The following is a 23,028-nucleotide window of genomic DNA, read 5'->3' as shown; positions in this document are numbered from 1 at the left end:
AAGTTGAGGGCAAGCAGGCCAGCGGGGGGTGGCGGGGGAGTTGGGGGGGGAACCAGCCAGCAAGCAGGGAGAGTGTTGGGGGCAATCATGCTGGAAGGGGAGGAAGTTGGGGGCGATCATACCGGCAGGCAGAGTGGTTAAGGGTGATCAGGCAGGCAGGCAGGTAAGCAGTTAGGAGCCAGCAGTCCCAGATTGCAAGAGGGATGTCCAACTGCCCCTATGTGATTGGGCCTAAACCAGCAGTTGGACATCCCCCAAGGGGGTCCCAGATTGGAGTGCAGGCCGGAAATTGTCTGGAGAGCTTGTCTATCCCAGTGGAATTGAGAGCTTCAATTGTAATAATAGAAGGAAAAATGCTTTACACAATGGAAAGTACCATGTAAATGTAAGGGATTAATTTGACTGAGCCTGTAAATTTTTAACTCAGCTTTCTTTGGGAAACTACTAAATGGGCCTTTCTTTGGCTATGAATTACCATTTATGAACTTAATACAGTAGAAAAAAACCTTTCTAGAGTCCCTTGGGCTCATTCTTTTAGCTATTTACCATACTGCAGAGACGTGCTCCTTCAATCAGTAACTATATGTCCAATTATATCAGGGACTAATTAAATAAAAAGTTCTTGAAAAAGACATCAGTAATTTGTATAGCCATTTAAATGAATCTACTTTATGAATGAAGCTTGTCAAGTTTAAAATTTAGTGATTATCCTCCAATCATTGTTCTTAACACTTAAAATTCTTATACCATATACTTAATATCACAATATTCTTGTGGCTTCACTTGTGGTTGGTATGCTTAGATAAGTTGGAATCACTCGAGACTATCAATTATAAAACCTATATATAAAAGGCTAATATGTGAAGTGTCCCTGTGGGAGTTCGACCAGGAGACTGGGAGTTCTATCGCTTGCTATGACGTGCACTGATCACTAAGGGGCAGCGTGGAATGAAGGAAGGCTCCAGCTAGCAGCTGGGAAAGGGAGGCACTGATTGGCCCTGATCGCCAGCCAGGCCTAGGGACCCTATCCATGCACGAATTTCGTGCACCATGCCTCTAGTAGGAAATAAGAGCAAAGGGGTGGGGTTTTGCAGACGAATCTTATGGAAATTGAAGCCTTGCTGTTGGTCATTAGGTCTAGCTGTGGAAGCCAGCTGTTGTCTATGACATGCTGTGGAAGCAGGTGCTTCCCCAGATGTGGCCTAATTGTCAGGGCCTAATCATATCATTCATTCTTGCACACCCATTTCTCATATAAACACCAAATGACAATCAGCCTGTAGCCATAGCTGAAGATAGTTCCCTTTGATATCATCTCCTTTGTAAAGATTTCCTGTTTAGTAGATACAATAAACAAGCTCATGCCATTAACTTTGTGCCTTCCCTGCCCAGCAGCGAGAAAGGGTAGAAAGGTTATTATCTATACATAGAGCATTTGTGATTCAAGTGAGAAATTTCCTATATATTTTAAGTTGCTTATTAGGAAAATTTAAAGTAAGCTGGTTTTAATGCATTGCTTGGCTTCCTTTTAATCGAAGAGACATTTATTTTCTATTGAGGACTGAGAGCATTTGATTTATCAAAGAAGTAACTAGAATGGGATTCTAATAATGGCCCTCACCTCTACCCCCTTGTATCATTCAGTTAATTTTAGAACCTTAGGAGGGATGGTGAGGAGGTAGAGGCTCCTAGCTGGCCAGCTGCCATTGTCAGTATGAGGAGGTGATGAGAGGATTGGCCCAGTGACTTTATTACAGTTCAGTTTAGTGGCCCTTTCTTGAGTCCCTGCTGTGTATGAAAACACTGTGGAGGTTAGGATAAATCAAAATATATCCCTGCCACTTACGGACTCTTCGAAGGAATAAACACATAATTAAGTGGGATGTGGAGGTTTAAACAAAGGACGTGGAGGCACAGAGGAGGAAGCCATTGGCATGGTATTTGTGGTGGACGTCAGTTAAGGCTTCGTACAGGAAGTAATACTTGATTGGGCCTTGAAACAGAGTGATATTTCAAATGTGTAAAGGAATGAAAAAGGCAAGACCCAGAAAGCAAATAGCAGAAATAAGGCACACAAACACAGGATGTGAGTAGGCTGTTAATGCTAGAATGACCAGGGATATGTGGGAAAGGTAAGGTGGAACTGGGTGGTGAAGGATCTTAAATGGCAGTGCTGAGAGGTTTAGATTATTCTGTAAGCAGAACAGAGCCACCAAATGTTTTTGAGCAAGAAGGTAACAATATGATTTGTGAAACATTCATTGTGCAATGAATGGATGGCTTAGAGAGAAATAATAGGTACAGGTAATAAGCAATAGCATCAATCTATGTCAGAGATGATAAGAGTATGAGCTGAGATGTTGGGAATGTAAGGAGAAAGGAGGAGATGGATTCAGGGCACACTTACAGGGTAGGAGCAATTGAGTTTTACCCGTTTAAACTAGGCAGTGAGGCGGGAAAGAAAGGTGACTCTTGTGCACGTAGTAACTGGGCTGGGAATGCCATCGATGACCATGGGGACATCACCGGAAGAGCAGGCTTGATTTTGGAAAATGTGAGTTGGATGAGTTTGAGGTGTTTCTTTCCAGGCAAGGATTAGAAGTTCATGTCAAGAACTTAAGAGTTGCAACTTGAGCCAGAGATACAAATATGGAGAATTATTACCAAACAAATGAGAATAGGAACTATGGTACCAGAAGAGTTAGCCCTGAGAACAAACGTGGAGCCGGGACACAGAGTCAGCTCCTGCCTCTCGAGCTAGAGCTCACCTTCTGTAGGCGGGAGAAAGAAGAAAACCAAACAGCAAAGGAGATGGGGTTGTTAATGAGAGTAAAACTAGGAAGGGAAGACTTTCAGATGCTGTGACCACAGCGGGAGGTCTGGGACGGAGGGAATTCCAGTGTGGTGCACATAGGAGTTGTTCATATAAATAGTAATATGTACTATTACTATTACTTAAAAGTCAGTGACTCTCTATGCTTTGGCCTGTCATCCTTGCTTATTTTCTTAGTATTACTTCCCAAACCTCACTCTTTCTATCTCACATCTACTCTCTTTTTTAAAAAAAATTTTTTAAATTGATTTCAGAGAAGAAAGGAGAGGGAGAGAGAGATAGAAACATCAATGATGAGAGAGAATCACTGATTGGCTGCCTCCTTAATGCCCCCTACTAGGGATCGAGCCCACAACCCAGGCATGTGCCCTTGACCGGAATCAAACCTGGGACACTTCAGTACATAGGCCTTTGCTCTATCCACTGAGCTAAACTGTCTAGGCTCTCCTCTCTCTTTAAACAGTGGGAGGTGGAGAAAAGAAGGAGGGAAGTTGACACTAAAATGTAACCATTTTTTGTTCAGTCTATATATATATAAAAGGCTAATATGCAAAGTGTCCCCACAGGAGTTTGACCGGGAGACCGGGAGTTCGATCACTCGCTATGACGTGTGCTTACCACCAGGGGTTGGTGTGGAACAAAGGAAGGCCCCAGCCCGCAGCCAGCAGCCGGGGAAGGAAGGCCCCCGCTGGCCACTGAAAGGCCCCAATCAGCCCTGATCACTGGCCAGGCCTAGGGACCCTACCCATGCACGAATTTTGTGCACCAGGCCTCTAGTTTATAAACAAGTTGCATATTCTTTATTTTTAATAAGCAGCCTTAATAATAATAAAGTCACTTTGTCTGATTTTTAAAGTCAGTGTCATAAATGTGCTTGACATGGGAAGTAAAAGTAATAGGACATTTTGGGTCCAGTTGAGTAGGCTTATATGTATTTATGGTTCTGATGTGGTCTTAACATCGATCATTATCCACTTTCATTTTTATCCTTAGAGGAACAAGTACACTAGCCTCCCTCAGCCTAGGTTTTCTAAGGGAACAGTGCTTATTTTTCTGACATAAACCAATGATGCTATTAGTTACCCAGATAACTTTTGCATTCCAGCTCATCTATAGCTCTGTTATTTTAAGATTAACTGGCTGGTTATGTAATTTCTGAACATTTTCTTTTCACCTGAGTATTCAAACTTAAGGACTCAGAACCTTTATTCCAGTGACTAGAAACTAGTGTTTGCTAGGTTAAGATAACATGAGTTATGTTCATTTTGCCTTTCTAGATTTTGGCTTCAGTAACCTTTTCACTCCTGGGCAGCTGCTGAAGACCTGGTGTGGCAGTCCTCCTTATGCTGCACCTGAACTCTTTGAAGGAAAGGAGTACGATGGGCCCAAAGTGGACATCTGGGTATGTGCCTGCCTTCTCTCATGCCCATAACATTAATTACCCTGGACTGATGACAACTGTATTCATCCTGGGCGACACAAAATGTTGCATATGAATTCAGATCTTGCTCACCTCTCTTTGAATTCCAAGTTCTTTTTTTTTCCCCAGAATTTTTTATTTTTTTTAAATATAATTTTATTGATTTCAGAAAAGAAGGGGGAGGGAAAGGGAGATAGAAATATCAATGATGAGAGAATCATTGATTGGCTGCCTCCTGCACCCCACTACTGGGAATCAAGCCGACAATCTGGGTATGCACCCTTGACCAGAATCGAACCCAGGACCGTTTAGTCCACAGGCCAGTGCTCTATCCACTGAGCCAAACCAGCCAGGGCTGAATTCCCATTCCTTTATGCAATCTTTTCCCCAGCCGTTGTGTTAGGGATTGAGCCACAGATTTCAAACTCCCCCTTTGCCTGTGCATAAAGAAAAAACCAAGGGCAATTGGGTGGGTGCCCTTGTCAAGAACAGACTCTTTCTGTTGTTGCCACTGGCTGTCTTCCTAGAGGATGAATACTGAGAGCAGTTCTAGATATATTACCCCAAACTAACAGTCTGGAAGCAAAGAAGAATGTTAACAATTCTAAAGATGATTGGCCTTGGCAGTGCCCCATATTATTTCTCATAAATAAGAAAAGGAAGAAGTGTGTTCCATTATCTTGTGCGTGACTCACATTACTCTTCAGACAAGTACTATAACGGCCTCTTTGTTTCCTCTGGTGCGATTAATTGCATGCCCTCTCTGTTGGCAACGCAGAGCCTTGGAGTCGTCCTCTACGTGCTGGTGTGTGGCGCCCTGCCGTTTGATGGGAGCACACTGCAGAATCTGCGGGCCCGGGTGCTGAGTGGGAAGTTCCGCATCCCATTTTTTATGTCCACAGGTAAGGGCGTTGTCAGCGCACAGCTATGACTGGTGTCATGGAAAGTTAGACATGTTACCCTAGGAATTGAGTGATGGAGCATAAAGGGCCATTGAACAACCTTTCTTATCTCCAACTTGCTGAATTGGTCCCTCGGGAAGGAAGGTTGAGTAGAAACCGTGTGCAGGCTTTGGCATCAGAGAGCCCTGCTAAGTTTGTCTGAGTTTGGCTCTGGGCTCTGGGTATAGCAACTAGTGTTATGTGGCAGATTGCTAAGTCTTCTGGGCTTTATTTATTTTTATTCTTTAATTAATTTATTTTTTAAAATGTTTGTTGTTAAAGTATTACATATGTCCCCCTTTCTTCCCCATTGACCTCCTGCAGGCAGCCCCACCCCCTGCCCCTGGCCTTCACCACCCCGCTGTCTATGTCCATGGGTTATGTATATATTAATACAAGGTCTTTTGGTTGATTACCTCCCACCCACCCTCCCTCCCCTGCCTTCCCTCTGATGTTCCGCACTCTTCCATGCTTCCATGTCTCTAGATCTACTCCATTCATCAGTTTGTTTTGCTAATTAGATTCCACACATGAGTGAGATCATGTGACACTTGTCTTTCTCTGACTGACTTATTTCGCTTAGCATGATACTCTCCAGGCCCCTCCATGCTGTCTCAAAGGGTAAGAGATCCTTCTTTTTTACTGCTGCATAGTATTCAGTTGTTGCCAATTCATGGCTCCAGCTTTGTCCCTCTCTCATCTGATGTCCACAGTGCTGCCTAGTGATCTTTGTAGTACATGTATAATAAAGCCACACACACACAGAGCTGATCATGTCACTTTCCAGCTTCGCTTTGTTAGTGGTTTGCCATTGCCTTTAGGTGAAGTTTCCTCCTTACAGTGCCTAGAGCACTAACTTTCGAACATTTTTATCACAACCGTAGTGAAAAATATATTTTATACTCTGACCTAAGACCCCTCCCATACACACACGTCCACAATTGAACACAAGTTTTTTTATAAAGCAAAGTTTGTCTTTACTGTATACAGTATAGATTTTATTCCGTTACATTAGAAATGCTGATTATCACTGAACTGAGTTGACCTCAGGACTGCTGCTTAAAAAACAGTGGCAGAGAAATGCCTTTACGATCTGGCTCCTATCTGTCTCCTTAGTCTAACTCCCATTTCTGTCTAATCCCCTAATTTCCTCTGGTTCCCTGGAATAATTTCCTCTGCCTAGAATGCTTCTTCCTCCACACCTCCCCTCCCCCTTCCACTCCTGTATTCTAGAATAAGAATTAGATGTGACAGCCCTGACCGGTTTGGCTCAGTAGATAGAGCGTCAGCCTGCAGACTGAAGGGCCCCAGGTTCAATTCTGGTCAAGGGCATGTACCTTGGTTGCGGGCACATCCCCAGTGAGGGGTGTGCAGGAGGCAGCTGATCGATGTTTCTCTCTCATTGATGTTTCTATCTCTCTGTCCCTCTCCCTTCCCCTCTGTAAAACATCAATAAAATATATATTAAAAAAAAGAATTAGATGTGATAGAAATAATCTAGATAATTTCTACCATTCTTTGTGTCTCTGGACTTTTATCATGGGGCTTAGCAAACTTTTTATTGTATTACTTCTTTCATTATATATCTTCCTTATTTTCTCCAGACTGTGAGCTTAGAGAAAGTAAAGCTGAAGCGTGGTTTTTCACAGTTGTCTAGAGCCTAGTCCAGTGTCTGGCATGGGGTAGGACTCAGTAAGTGGTAAGTAGATAGTAAATGGAATCCACTCCAGTGGCTTTCATTTACACTTAGAATAAAATTCAAATAGTCGTCATCATTATGGCCTACAAGGCACAACTGTGATCCCCCTTTACCCCTCCTAACGCTTCAATTCATTTCCTGCTGCTCTTCACCTTGGTTTCGGAGCTCCACCCACACAGGCCTCCCTGCCCAGCACACACACTCCTGTTCTCTCAAATATCTGCACTACTGGCCCCTCACCTCACCTGAGGTTTCTGGTTAGGTGTCCCTTACAGAGGCCTTTCCTGGCTACCCCATCACCCTTTCCCATCACTCGACTTTATTTTTTCATAGCACTTCCCATCGTCTGGCATTATGGATTTCCTGACGATAATATGACTTCGGTTTTGTTCAGTGCTGTATACCCAGGCTTAGGACAAAATATGTATTAAATGAATAGGTTTGTTAAAATGCTAACTACCAAAACCCCTCCAGAGTGTACACTAGTATTTAAAATAATAATATTAACATTTCTGTATGGCTTTTGAATTTACACAGCATTTCCTATACTTGATCTAATTTGAACTATTATAACTGTACTATGGAATTGGCATTGACACCTATTCTTTTATCATTTTGCCAATGAAGTTTAAGAAGCTGAAGTTTAAAGAAATCAGTTTACTTGCTAGAGCCACAAGTAATAAATGGTTAAGTCAGCACTCATTTCCATGGATGCCCACCACAGTGCAATAGGAAGGACAGCCCTCTTCTGCTTCCCAGCGTCCTCAGGGACCCCTGTGAGCAGCGTTGCCCCTACTTCCCCCACCTTGGCACCATGGCAGGTGTTTACGCGAGCCTCACTAGAGCTGGCTTCAGGTTGTGAGTACTAGCCGAATAGCTAACCATGCTGGCAACCACATTGGCTGTTGATGCTTAGAAATAAATTCTGTTGCATTTAACTACTTAGAAAGAATATTTGTAATATGATCCAAGGTAGCATGAAAGTTTAAAAACTCAGAGAACACCAACTTAATTATCCTAAACTAGAGGCCTGATGCACAAAATTTGTGCAAGAGTAGGCCTTCCCCTGGCTGCCGGCGCGGGCTTCCCTCTGGCACCTAGAACCCGGGCTTCCCTTGCAGACCCAGCTTCGTCTGAAAGGTTGTCTGGAAGGATGTCCAGTCTAATTAGCATATTACCCATTTATTATTATAGATGTGGTCATTTTTTAATCCCAGACAAATAATTCCTTAAGTGGGAGTAAAAATTTTTGTAAAATTAAGTACAGAAAATGAGGAACAACCCAGTCTAGGAAGTGAGTAGATGATGGCTGTGTTACCAGTCTGATCTCTCCTGCCCTCAAGGATATCCCAGTGCTCAGCCTTGCCTCAATCCCAAAGGCCCACCAGAGAATGCTGTCTCAGGGATAAGGCCTGGGAGAAAATGGATTCATGAGGTTGTTTAGTCTTTTCTTAGCTTAGACATCCTATACATAAAGTTTCAGGTTCAGATGAAGGAAACCGAGTCTTTCCTTTCAGCCCTTTTCTGTAAACACTTGTAGTTTTGGGGCCCAGTTGCACCTCACTAGACCTCGAGGTCATTCTTTGGGTGGAGCCTTTAGGCCCACTGTCCCTGTACTATATGAAGTCGTGTAATGGAAGAATGTCCCAAAGAACAAGACCGTTTTCTCTCTTAGGCTGTTGTCACAGACTTGAGCTGAGTTGACCTATTTTTCTGCCAAAAGAATATAGAAACTCCAGCAGAGCTGGTATCATTTTCTAAGTTAGCGTTTGGGAGGCAGCGTGGGGAAGGCCCCAGAGTCTAGCTTCTTCTAGTGAATTGAATTCCAGAGTCTCTACAGCTGTGCAGGAGGCCACGCAGTACAAATGGACATAGTTCAGGAATTCTAAGCGTCTCTTTATTGTCAGTGATGTGTGGAATGAAGTACCCTCACACTTAGTGGGCATTCTATGCCTGACTCTTCATTGTTGGATACAAGATTCCCTTCGTGGGCATCCTGACATATGCCAAGGACATGCATTGGAATGCTGATACTATAAATTTCAAGAGGACTTACTCTAGGCTGAATTGACTTTAAACTACCTAGTTTTATAATTAAGTATATGCCTTCCTCCTTTCCCCCTAGAATGCCACTCCTTCACAGCAGAACTGTGTTTCACTCACCATCATCTATATCATAAAAGGCCTTGGCCGTTAGGGCATCACGACCAAATGAGCAGCGGTTGCCGCGATAGGTGGGGCAGGCACCAGTAGCGTCTGCGGAGTGTGCGAGGCGTTGCGGGGCGGGACGCCAGCAGTATCCACAGAGCGTGCGAGGCATCATGGGGTGGTGGACATGGCCCTGATGGCAGGCTAGGTCTAGGGGACCCTACATGCCCACGATTTAATTGTGCTCTGGGCCTCTAGTCTTCCATAAAACCCAACGGTGCCTGGTATGGTATAAACATTCAAGTAAATATTTTTTAATGACAAACTGCATCATCATAAATTACCTATAGACTTTTACACCAGACCCCAGTGGTTTATTATTATCAAAGAGTTAGGTGATTATCTGAATTATTAATTGGTTTTATGTGCATTTGTTGTGTAGGTGGTATGTAAATGACCAGGTCAAGTGACTTCTAGTTTTAAAAAGGTTTTGATCTACCATAGACTTTCTTTTCGATCTACTATAAATGTATTTTACTTGACCAGAATTTTTGGATTAAATTTCTCAGAGCATCCCAGAAAGTATTCAGGCACAACACTGAGCCTAAATTATAGAAGGATTAAAAGCTGAAACTTGCTGTTGCTTGGGCTGTTGCTGAAGATGAGAGGTGGCCTGGCCACATGGTAGCAGATGCTTTCTCTGTCCCCTCCCACTGAGGGAAGCAAACAACTTACATTTTTTGAGCACCAGACTCATTCACTCCTAATATGTTTTTAAAAACCAACAGAGGCCTACTTCTTAAAGCCCACTTTCTCTTATTCACCATTCATACTGCTAGCAAATGTAGTAAGATCAGTCATTTATTTAACTGAAGGAAAATTAATTTACAGTGAAAAAACTGCAATGACAGTGAGCACATAGAGATCTCTCACGGGACAGTATTTTGAGTCCTTATTGACTAGACTTCATTGTGACTCAATGAGTTGTAGTGCTGCACCGCACCTTATCACTGGGAGTGGAAGGCCCCGACTTAGAGATGTTGCTGATGGAGACTGTGCTTTGCAGCTCCTGCCAAAAGCTTCTGCTTCGGCTCGGACAAACGGGCCCCGATTGGCTTACTCGTTGAGAACCTCAAAGCATCTTGCCTGGCTAACAGCGTTTTGTTTAGAGGGAATGGGACAGTAGATTAAAGCCGCTCACCCACCAGTCTCCATCTACTAAGGGGCTCAGAGTCCTCAAAGCATTTCCTCATTGCTTTCTGAGGCATACTGTACTGCAGGAGAGAATCTGTGTGGTGCTTTCATGTCAGCGAATGCAGAAATCACAAACGATGTCAGCAAAGAGGCTGGATCTATGTAGGTCAGAGGTAAGCAGGCCTCCCCTGACCAGCTCCATGATTTTACTTTATATAATAGAAGACCAGTGGGTAAATACTGGTACTGCCCTATTTATTATTACCTTTTTAAGAAAAGTGTCTCCTAGCTTATGGAGGAAAATAGAGAAAAGGAAAAAGTTCTGAGTGGAAGGACTCCAGAGATTTGGGCAATAGCTCACATTCATTGAACACTTTGTACAGAACTGTTGCATAACTTGTTTAATATCCAAAACAACCCTATGAGGTAGGCTACTCTTGTCATCTGATAGACAAGAAAATTGAGGCATGATAAGTTAAATAATATACCCAGAATCACACAGCTAGTCAGTGGCAGAGCTGAGATTTGAATTCTGGCAGTCTGGCTTCAGAAACTATCTGTCTTTGATTATAACTTAATTCTCAATAAATACGTATCTGCCAAGTTATCCCAATTATCAAAAGAGTCTTGGAATAGACATTTTGTCCATCTGCAGCTGGATTATTCCCTTTTTTTTTCCTTTTCAGTCATTAGCACTTAATTTTACTTAAAAGTAATAGTGCAGATGAAGAACAGACTAGAATAGTGTTTAAAATTAACTTCTGAAAAAATCACATTTATATAAAGGAAATAAAACAGGCCAGAAACCAAAAAAGGTGCAGCTCGTGTTATTGCACTTGAATGAAATGTGTGTTTGGGGCAGCATCGTACACAGGCCCACAGGCTCAGAGGAGGGGACAAGCCCAGGACAAGCCCAGGGAGTATTCCTGGATCACAAGCTCTCCAGTGGCCTCAGACACATTTAACGTTTCGAAACCTTCCATTAGAGCTCTTGACACAAGGGACTGCTGTGTCTTTAACATGTTTTAGTTGCACCCATGCTCTTCGTTTCAATCCTTGTGCAAGTTTAAGGTGCAGCTGGACCTCACATGATGGTACACCTGTTACACCAACAGCACCCAGAGCCCAGGCCACGAAGAGTAGGGAAGGAAGTGAATTTCTACTTTTCACAATTTTAGGGACCAAAACTATGGCTGTAGTTTACCATTCAAGCACTCTTCATTTTGGTCATTTATATTGGAACATGAGCAAAAGTGACAGGGTAAAAATCAGCACTAAAGTAATTCCTAAGCTACTAGTAGAAAATATAATTTAAAGTTAAAAAGTCCCAGCCACATTCTTGGAGTGGCATAACTGTATGTATAAGAAAAAGGCTGTAAACTTATAGAAAAGATAACCTCTGACTACTAAAAGGAAAATTGATTTTGCCCTTCCCTTGAGTGTTAAACAGAAAAATATAAACCAATGTACCTAGTTACCAAAACACACTCGTCCTCTTAAGCCAAGGAGCGACTTAAAGTTTGCCCTGCGCTGGTTTTATCTTCAAGTTTTCTCTGAGTTTGTCCACGAATTGAAACGTATTCAAATAGTCAGAACGTTGGGTAAGCCTTCAATGCAAGCAGCCAAGTCCTTGGTCGTGAAGTTGGCCTCGATGGTCTCGATACAGACATCTCCCAAAGCCTTTGCAAAGCACCTGAGCTCTTTGTTGTTATCAAGCTTAGCTCTGTGGACTAACCCTCTGGCTCAGGCAAAAATGGGAGCAATGGGATCGGTAGATGTCTCCTGTCCCTCCTGGTACATGCGTGAAATGTCCCATGGGCAGCCTCTGCTTCTACCATCTTGCCATCTGAACAAATCAGCACGCTGGTCATCATGCCAAGAGAGCCATAACCTTGGGCCATGGAATCAGACTGTGTGGCACCATTTGTAGTTTGTATAGGCCCAGATGGAGCCTCCCTCTGACTTCATGGCTTGGGCCACCATGTCATCGATGAGCTTATGCTCAGACCAGATCTTCTGGGCCTCAAACTGGGATTTGTGCTGCTTGTCATAGATCTCCTGCAAGATGTCTTTAAAACACCCATCATATTTCTTCAGAATAGTGTTTTTGGTGCTCAGCTACAAAGGCCAACTCTTAGAGCCATCTGGAAAGAACTGTGTGCAAACTCTTGGATTGACTTATCTTGATTGTACGTTCCCATGGCAACACAGCCACCCTCTTCAAGGTTATGTACCAGGTACTTCTTTTCTTTGGATCCATCACTTGGTGTGTCGATTATCTCTACTTTTGCAGGCCCAGAAGCAACAAAATCAGTTGCTCTGTACTGATCCCCATACCCAGGGTGGCCTATGATGATGGATTTTACCATCCACTCACAGGCCAGGGGGATATTTTTGCAGATAATAGCTTCCTTGAAGACAGTACCACCAGAATATTCCGGATGGCACCATTTGACGACTTCCACATCTGTTTCAACTTTAACTCCTCAACCCTCTTCTCATCAGGGGTGATGGTGCCATACTTGACACCGACGTTATACTTGATAGCTTCTGCGGTACCCTTGGTGACCTGGTCATTGGTGGCATCACGACTCTCTATGGACCTAAACAGGACCTAAATCATAGCTGCGCAGGTCCTGTTTCACATAAGGAAAAATGAGTTTCTCTTTAATCAACTTCCAAACGTTTAGTGTCATCATCTCCTTGCATCTCCACCACTGAACCACCATAGATTTTTTGAGACATTTTGACTTCACTAAACTTTTATAGTGAGTCAACTTCAAATCACTCCAACTCCTCTCAGTCTTGTAGACTCAGCTGAGTGCACTTTATCTCCTGCAGGGGTAGGTTTGCTGGCGATGTACCGGGGTGAGGGTGGCCATAGCCACTCACCATCCAACTCATAAGCGCAGACAGCTGGGTCCCAGCTGTTTTGGCGTCAGATACAGCCTCCAAGAAACCACAGACAGACAAGCAAGCAGGGCAGCTTTTCCTCTTCCCGGCTTTTTTCTGGATTATTTCTTGAAAAAAGTTAGTATCAAGTAAAACTGAGCCACAGTTTTGTTCATTTGAAATTAGGACTTAATCATATATTTGAATAACGATACGATAGTATAAGCAACAAACTTTTATTTAAAAAATGTGAGCTGCAAATTGGACAGCTTGTAGTATAACAGTGTGGCTCTGTGCTAGAGGCAGATACTGACATCACTAGCATTTCAGCCAGTATCTCCTAACTTGGAATTGTAATTCTGACAACATTACAGCCACCTAGAAAAACTTAAAAATTAGGAAAGTTCAAGAAATAGGTGTTATTTGCTAATAAATTGAGATACATGAGTCAAACATTTGTTTTTCTCCTCAGTCTGTCTCAGGTTGATAACACTGTTAAAACCAGAAAGCCTCTCAGCCTGTTTACTGGTTCCCAGGAGAAGCTTTTCTTACCAGCTCCATCTTCATCTGCTAAGCTGTGCCAAGCCATCTATCTCCCTTCGGCTTCTGTTCATCCACAGGAAGTGCCTCCCAGGATGTAGTTATAAGGAGCTTTATTTCTATTCCAGAACATTCTGATAACAGTTTGCAGGAAATAGTGGTCTTGGAATTTGTATTTAAATTTTTAAAATCTCCACTTTCTTGTCTGATCTCTTGCTGATTATCCTTGTAGGACTTTTACTGAGTACTTCAGTCCTGGGACTCCCATTCATTCCCCAAAAGAACCGAAAAAAAAGGTTTCAAAATAAGGCATTTTATTCCTCAGTGCCATTGTGTGAGAGGAACTGATATAGTAAGATGTGCTTATTTTATGAGTCACATCTTACTGTAACAACACTGTTATGGATTACATTTAATTCCAAGATTGTGTATTTTCTTTGTTTAGGTGAAGCTGTAGTATTGACTATTACTGCAAATAAAGTCCCTTAACGTGCAAGTTAGAAATGCTTATATAGTTCTAGTGTGTCCGTCATGTATCAAATTTAATTTGTAGAGTAAAAATCCAATCCCTACAACACCATTGTTCTAACAATATCCAGTATAACAAAATTTTTATTGTTAACAACAATGAAAAAAATCCCCTGGTATTTAGTATATTTTTGTATTTAACATTTATACAATCTCTGAATTCATCTATAGGATAGCACATTCAGTTATTTATACATAGAAATGTCTTTTTTTGAGACTATTTGTCTGTGTTGTTTAGGTTTTAAAATAGTCACTGTGTAAAATAGGTTTGACCTCAGCTGACAGCTGACAGTGACAGGGTTTCCTTGGGTATATGAAAAACGTCATTTCAAGGGCTTAGTCCACAGCAGTGAGGATTCTAACTCTGGCCAGCTTCTCACCAAAAGAAGCTATCTTGTCAGTTCGCTTCCCAGTCAGAGCACATTTCTTATTGATTTACTTTTTCACTTTTTATATAGGGGTTGTGACAAAATAGTCACACTATTTTAACCATGTTATGACAGGATCTGACCACTATGACAAACTTTATTTTCTTTTCATTTAGAAAAATAGCATGTTTTGTGCATGGTTTTTGTTTTTGGAAAAGGCAGGTAGCATTGAAGAGGAACTCCAGGTCACAAACATTTGTTAAGTCCAGAATATATAAAGGAAAAGTGTACACTCTTACCAAAGCTATGTTGCTCCATCCTTGCAACGATGTATCAATCTTGTTCTCTGTGTCTGCTATACTAGTATCTGTTCTCCCCAGACTGGTACTTGAGCTGGATAAAAGGAATGGATGAGATTCAAGCAGTTTACACAGTGTCCTTGTTCTGCAAAGTCTAAGACTTTAGTTCCATTTATCTTTTTTTTTAATTACTCATTTTCCAGGGAAACATGTCTTAGAGATTTAGTAGCCAATTTATTTTTGTTTTCTTTTTGGATTTTGAGATTTGAGAAAAATAGAGCTCTCTTTGAAATTTGAATTGCTCTGGAGAATTAAACATTATTAAGAAGTTTGTTAAAATTATTGAAAATAAACAACTCTTGGGCTAAGTGTTTGGAATTACCTTTGAACACCTAGTGTTTATTAGAATGAGTACACTTTCCTCCAAGCACCTGTGAGAAACATGCATTTCCTGGGTGATTGCTTCTTTTTTTTTTAATTGTTTTATTATTAAAATATTACAAAGAGTATTATATATGTCTCCTTTTTTTTCTCCCCTTGACCCTCCCCTAGCCTCCCATACCCCCCAGTGTCTTGTGTCCATTGGTTATGCTTGTATGCATGCATACAAGTCCTTCAGTTGATCTCTTACCCACCCCCGAACCCTCCCTGGCCTTCCCGCTGTAGTTTGACAGTCTGTTCGATGTTGCTCTGCCTCTGTATCTGTTTTTGTTCATCTGTTTATAATGGTCTTAATTATCCATAAATGAATGAGATCATGTGGTATTTTTCTTTCATTGACTGGCTTATTTCATTTAGGATAATGCATGGGTGATTGCTTCTTGCTTGCATTCTTCCCAGGTCGCGTGGCCACAGATGTCTTCTGTTCCCCTAGCAGTTTTATGTGGTCAGAAAGAATCTGTGACTCCACTTCTTTCAGACCACTCCTCTGCCCACAGAGCTGGAAATGACTGCTTTGCTATGTCCCGCACTTAGGCATCACATAAAGGGTTTAAGGGACAGTTGGCATTTTCTCCATTATAGGATCAGCCTCCTGATCTACTTCCTGGAGTTTTCACTTAGCCCTTCCCCTTGTCTGTGATTCCTTGATTGGGGAGGTCTGTTTTCAGCCTTCTATCATAGTCTTCGCCACCATGAAGCAAGCCGAGCACGAAACAAAGTGCTTTCTTTTGTAGTGCGTTTAGTTCTCACCATTGTGTTTCTGCCTTCTCTGAGTATCTCAGTCCAACTGGCCGTCTTCCCTGAACATTGTTTTCCAACTAGTTCACACTCTTCTATGAATTGGCACAGGGCCCATTTTTTATTAATTTGGCTTGTAGGTGACTCTACCATGATGAAACCTGTGGAGATTAAATGGCATTTGATCTGTCAGAAGAGGAATGAAATTGATTTGATTTGTTTTTATTAAGACACTAGAGGCCCAGGGCATGAAATTCGTGCATGGGTAGGGTCCCCAGGCCTGGCTGGCGATCAGGGCCAATTTGTGGGGCAACTGGCAGGGTGATCGGGAGGCCCCCCGCTAGCACCCGCCTTGGCTGGCCTGGTGCCGCCTGCTCGCCAGCCCCACCCCCTGCTGCCACCACCGGTCGCCTACCTCTGCGGGGCAACTGGCAGGGCGATTGGGGGGCCCCCGCTGGCACCTACTCTGGCTGGCCTGGGACCTGTGGGCTGGGGGCAGCTCCTGTGTTGAGCATCTGCCCCCCTGGTGGTCAGTGTGCATCATAGTGACTGGTTGTTCTGCCAGTAGGTTGATTTGCATATTAGGCTTTTATTATATAGGATGCTGGCTACTACTTAAAACATCAATAATTAATTTATTTTATGCACTAGATGGGATAAGAATTCATAAGACTGACCAGAATTTATATCCTGGTCAAGTTTCTTCACTTCTCTGATTTTTAATTTCTTTTTCTATAAAATTAATAAAATGATTTATAGGATTTGGTGTATGAACTAAATACTTAAATTAAATGAACTTTAAAAGTTTCACACCGAAAGGTTGCCAGTTCGATTCCCAGTCAGAGCACATGCCAGGGCTCAATCCCTGGTAGGCAGCCATCGATGTTTCGTTCTCACATCAATGTTTCTTTCTATCTCTCTCCCCCTCTCTCCCTCTCTCCCTCTCCCTCCTCCCTCTCTCCCTCCCTCCCTCTCTCTTCCCCTTTCTCTAAAAGCCAAGTTTAAAAATTTTAAAAAAAAGTTTAGCGCTCTGTCTACCATGTAAATATTCAATAAATATTAATAATTATTAAATAATATATTTGAAGAATTGTTCTTTTAATCTTTCATCCCCTCCTTTCCTAGCTTTCTTTTTATTTTTTTCTATGTGTCTTTCATTCTTACTCTCTTAACATGCTAAAGATGTATTATTAACACTTTCAGTTAAATCCACAGGATTTATGTAGAATACTTACCTGCCGAACGTCTTGGTTTGTTATATCCTAGCCTGATGCTATAACTATGCCCATATCCAGCTGCCTCCTCAAGTGGTAATCTGATTGACAGATTACTCTATTTAGCCTCAGCAAAGATGAGTAAGGAAGTATCCCCTGTACGAGACAAAGAATTCTAAAGCCTTGGATATCATCTGATCCAGGCTTTTCTCCTAAAAGAGTGCCTCATCTCATCTTCTGTGAAATGATAGTTGTCTGGTTTTCCTAGCTGGAAGTATGGAGAATGCTTATTCAGTTGCACATTCTTAGACTCCGGTTATTGAAGTTGCCTGAAGGAATTATAGCAGTCGTCATCTAGTCCTGTGTTCTTTTAACTGGAGTATTGAGGGCCTGCTACCTCCCAGGTCCCATAGTAGGCCCGGGGATAGAAAGCTCAGCGAAACAGTCTCCAACCCTGAAGGACTCCCAGTTCTCCTCTCAGCGAATGCTAGAAGGCCTTCTGTGACAAAGGCCAACCTGGGATCAGACATTTCCAAGTGATAATAAGCACGCTGTTTCACAGGACAAGTCACCCCCTTTTCACATGGTTTGTAGAGTTGAAGGGGACCTAGGAGTTCATTCTATCCAGTTGTTTCTGGACTCGGTTTTTCATGTGAAATCTTGCTCAGAACACCTGTCTGTGAAATGGATGCAATTAGCTGTGCTCCAGGTGTGGCCCTGCCCACTTGACTACCCACTCTCCTTCCTCAAGAGGCCCACGCAGGACCCTGGCCTAGTAATTCGGATCAACTCTAATTTAAATGATTTGAACTTGTTACTTCCTAATTATTCCAGGTTCCTCTAGAGCAGCAGCACAGTGTAAATCCACTTTGTCTCTCTCTTTTTAAAAAAATATATTGTTACTGATTTCAGAGAGGAAGAGAGAGGGAGAGAGAGAAACATCAGTGATGAGAGAGAATCATTGATTGGCAGCCTCCTGCATGCCCCCTACTGAAGATCGAGCCTACAACCCAGGCATGTGCCCTTGACTGGAATCGAACCCGGGACCCTTCAGTCCACAGGCTGACGTTCTATCCACTGAACCAAACCGGCTAGGGCCACTTTTGTCTCTTTTTATAAAACTCCTCCAGATGCTTGGATAGCCAGCATGCTCCCTCCTGCCTACACCTCTTCTCAGGCTAAATCAGCCTCACTGCCTGGCACATTGCTGCAGGTGATTTTACAGTTTTAGTCGGGGAATTCTTTAAGTGATGCTACTTCTAGCTTGGACACTGGAGACAGATTTGCATTTTCGGAGAATTTGAAGTTAGTTTTTAATTCCCCTTCTCCGTCCATTATTTTTCACCCCCGCAGTCCAAATATTTCAGCCTCTTAGAGAAAGTTGTTTATTATCAAGGTCAAAAGAGAAAAAAAGAAGTGAAAGATCTGGCCTTCTTAATACACACACAGCAGCTCTCTCCACAGCCATCCAGGTGTCTGTGAGCACGCCTGGCAGGGCAGGGCAGGCCTGAGCCACATCCCCTTGTTCACATGCCCTGTGCGGATCAGCTTTCACAGGCCCACAGTGATTTTCACCCGGAGGCAAGAGAGAGACGCTGGGCTCTCGTGGGCTGCCCCTCTGGCATGCACAAGCTGAGCGGCATATTCCTGCATTGCCCAGCATGCTTCTGCCTCATTCATACCAAAGGTGCTGCCTCTTGGGCGGGAACAAGTGATAGAGCCATTTTTGACATTAAAATAGAGTACTTCTGGAAAAGTTGATCATTTGGTTGATTCTCTTAGGTTTGTGAGCATTTTATTCCCTTGGTTTTCACTCTCTTCCCATGTTTTATGTAGAATGGTGCATTCAAATCTATTTTGAATTTAATTTCATGAGCTATGTATGACACTTAGGAAGTAAGCATTGATAATAAATACCGAGTTTTCTGCATTTTCTCGTATTTTCCATTCTGTGCAACATATGAAAGGGATCAGCTTTCATTCTTTTACATACTGGATATTATGTAGGGCAGACAAGGTGAAAGCTGTTTTCTTTAGGTATTGCTCCTGCAACCAGGATTCTTAATGTGGGGCCTGGAAACATGTAGACAATGTGCACGCCTCCTGGGCTCCGTGAATAGCCTCAAATGACCTTCCCATTTTTGTGTATAAATTCTTGTTTGCATTTTTCTGGAGATTTTTCAAGGCATCTGAAACCAAAAATGTGGTTACAGATGACTAAATGTAAGTTTCAAGACCCTGCAATTGCACTAGGTATGTTTTCTAATCAGGGCATATTATAGTGGTGTTGATTTATTTTGTATTTAAGGAAATTGTCATTAAAAATTTGTTTGTTTTGCTCTAGCTCAGTGGATAGAGCATCTGCCTATGGACTGAAGAGTCCCAGGTTCAATTCCCGTCAAGGGCATGTACCTTGGTTGCAGGCTCAATCCTCGGCCCTGACTGGGGCATGTGCAAAGGCAGCCAGCCAGTGTGTCTCTCTCTCATCAATGTTTCTCTTTCTCTGTCTCTCTCCCCCTTTCCCCCTTCCACTCTTTCTGAAAACCAATGGAAAAATATCCTTATTTGAGGATTAACAAATATACATATATATGTTTGTTTTAAACCAAGCTTATAATTGAATGTCGTTCTGCCTTGGTCTTTGAATCAGGAGCAATGTGGCGACCTTTTATGGATGAAATGCTGCACGAAAAACAAAAGGAAATTGAAGAGCGCCACCTAGAGGCCCTAACAAGTTTCACATATTTGGAATCGGGCCCAGACCTTCTCCCTGCACAGGGGTCTTTAGCTTTAGTAACTTTCTAAATTAAGAGCATTGTTTTCCTCAAGTAATTGCAGACCATAAAGGTGTGTGTTGGCGATATTTATAACCTATTTGGATGCTACAATTGTGGGGTCTATTCTTGCTACTTTGAAACATAATTTTAATAGAAGCTTAATGTTGTAGATAGCATTTCCTCTATTTCTTAGGACTGTAGGAACTTCAGGCTTTAGAATCTACACTGCATTTGAATATAGTTTTAGTAACAAAGCAAGAACAAATTAATGCCTGCTAAAAATCATTTTAATATAGGAATTTTTTCTTTGTTGTATTTTATAAGTTAGACTAAATTAAGAGCAATTTGCCTTAATTACTCTTTGTATTCCTTTCAACATGGTGATATAGACTAGTGTTTGCCAAATGTTGCAGAAATTGTGGGATTGCAGAGTTGAATTTACTCTGAAAAAATAGAGAAGCAGAATTTATATCCATGTAAAGATATCTAACAGGGAAGTCAAGAAGAGCTCTCAAGTCCCAGTTCTGCCATTATTTTGCAGTGTTGAGTTTGTTAACTTGTTTCTTCTTTGTTTATAAATGGTACTGATAATAGTATCTAATTTAAAGTTGTTGTGAGATTAAATGAAATACATTTGGTAATCATAGTACCTTATATATAAAAAGTCTTTTAAAATTAGAAGTAGTTTATTGTTTAGTATCACTGGCCAGTTTTGTTTTCAGGACAGTTATAATGAAATAGAAACAGAAAAAAATTTAACCTATATCTTACAGACTTTTATAGTTAAAAAAGCATTTTCACAAGTACAATCTTGTTTGGTTAGAGTAAATAGTCAATATATGTTTATTTGTTCATATATTCCGTAGCTATGTATTCAGCTCCTGTAGGTGTAAATAACCATGTTTGATATTAGAGGTTTGGTACTGGAAACAGCAGTAGGAAAGACATGGGCCTTACATTGTGGTGGGAGAGTTAGATAATAGACAAGTAAATAAATAAATAAGATGATTTCACAAAGAAGTCATTAGTGTGAAGAAAACTAGTGTGACATAATAGATCAGTGATGGCGAACCTTTTGAGCTCAGCGTGTCAGCATTTTGAAAAACCCTAACTTAACTTGGGTGCCATGCCACATATAGAAATTTCTTGATATTTGCAACCATAGTAAAACAAAGATGTATATTTCTGATATTTATTTTATATATTTAAATGCCATTTAACAAAGAAAAATCAACCAAAAAAATGAGTTCACGTGTCACCTCTGACACGCTTGTCATAGGATCGCCATCACTGTAATAGATAGTGACTGGAGGCCTAGTTTAGGTAGCCAGGGAAGAGCTTCTGAGCAAGTGACATTTAAGCTCTTACCCAAATGACAAGGAGCCAACCATGTAAAGGTCAGAGGAGCAGCCATTGCAGCTAAGGGAAGCAGCAAGTGCAGAGGCCTTCAGTGGAGTATGTTAAGCATGCGCACAGACTAGGAAGCATGCCAGTGCAGCTGGACGGAGTTCTGTGCACCAGTGGGGAGATGGCAGGGGATGAAGTCAGAGACGAAGGCTCAAGACTGTAGGCCCAGGACTTGGTAGTTTATTCTGAGGGTTATGGGAAGAGTTTGGGGAATTGCAGGCAAGGTAGTAATGTGCCCAGATTTATGTTTTAGAAATAGCCTCTTTGCTTCTTTATGGAGCAAGAATGGAAGCAGGAAAACCATATAGGAAACTTTTGCAGTAGTCTAAGTGAGAGATGATGGTGTCTTGGATGAAGATGTTGAAAGAATGTTTCAGAAGTTTGGGTCCTGCCCACAGCTCTGTAGTAGAGAAGCAGTATGGTTTGAAATCTGACTTACCATGTGAGCCTGGACAAGTTTCTTAACTTCTCTGTGCCAGATTTTTACCATCTCTGAAATGAGAATGACTATAGTACCTTCCTCCTAAGATTGCTATCAGGATTAAATGAGAAAATCATAATTGTAAACCGCTCAGAAGTGTTAACACTGTTCTTATCATCATCACCATCACCACCTTTATCACAGGCACTACTCCCACATCATCCTCAATATCCTCAACTTATAGGTGAGAAAACTTAGAGGATGGTTTTGAAATAAAAATATAAGCTTCTTGATTTTGAATCTATTATTCTTTCAGCAATATGTTATGTAGTCTGAGCTCCCAGAGCGAAATAACTATTGATTTGAATCTATAGCTCAGAGTCCAGTTGTATGCACCTGTGAATGTTTAAACACTGTTGAGAAGTTCTCAGAGAGTCCTGGTGTGTGCATCAGATGCGTGCCGATCTCCCCCATACTTGAACCATTAGAAAGTTCAATTTCTGAGTTTAAAGAGAGGTTTGGTCTCCTAAAGTCAGGGCATGAGTGTGCACATAACAATACATGTAGGAGAAAAGAACTCACCATTCTGAGGACCTTATACTAGATTGAATCTCTTTTGAGGACATTCATCCCCTCATTAATTGTGTTAAATGGGGCCATACATTCTCCCCCATACTTGAACCATTAGAAAGTTCAATTTCTGAGTTTAAAGAGAGGTTTGGTCTCCTAAAGTCAGGGCATGAGTGTGCACATAACAATACATGTAGGAGAAAAGAACTCACCATTCTGAGGACCTTATACTAGATTGAATCTCTTTTGAGGACATTCATCCCCTCATTAATTGTGTTAAATGGGGCCATACATAATATAAATAAACTAGAGGCCCGGTGCACAAAAATTTGTGCACTCCAGGGGAGGGGGTCCCTCAGTCCGGGCTGCGCTCTCTCACAGTCTGGGAGCCCTTGAGGGATGACCACCTGCTGTGGGCCTAAGCGGTCAGTTGGACATCCTTAGTGCTGCCGTGGAGGTGGGAGAGTCTCCTGCCACCACCATTGGGCTCACCTGCCAGGAGCTCAGCTTCTGGCTGAGCAGTGCGCCCCCTCTGGGAGCACACTGACCACCAGGGGGGCAGCTCCTGCATCGAGCGTTTGCCCCCTGGGGGTCAGCA

General features: G+C 42.1%; 1 protein-coding gene and 1 pseudogene across 2 annotated transcripts in view; one reads left to right on the top strand and one right to left on the bottom strand.

Moving 5' to 3' along the window:
• SIK3 (SIK family kinase 3) overlaps positions 1-23,028 on the top strand; it is a 148,940-nt gene that overhangs the window by 83,984 nt on the left and 41,928 nt on the right. For both annotated transcript variants that reach the window (XM_006761549.2, XM_006761550.2), the window contains 2 exons: positions 4,111-4,235; positions 5,032-5,155. In XM_006761549.2, the coding sequence (XP_006761612.2) occupies positions 4,111-4,235; positions 5,032-5,155 (249 nt within the window). The remainder of the gene's footprint in view (positions 1-4,110; positions 4,236-5,031; positions 5,156-23,028) is intronic.
• Positions 11,004-13,299, bottom strand: LOC102772380 (annotated as a pseudogene).

The sequence above is a fragment of the Myotis davidii genome, unplaced genomic scaffold (assembly GCF_000327345.1).
Source record: "Myotis davidii unplaced genomic scaffold, ASM32734v1 scaffold97, whole genome shotgun sequence".
NCBI lineage: Eukaryota > Metazoa > Chordata > Mammalia > Chiroptera > Vespertilionidae > Myotis > Myotis davidii.
The sequence above is the reverse complement of the archived record's forward strand: the minus strand, read 5'-3'. Positions and strand labels throughout refer to the sequence as shown.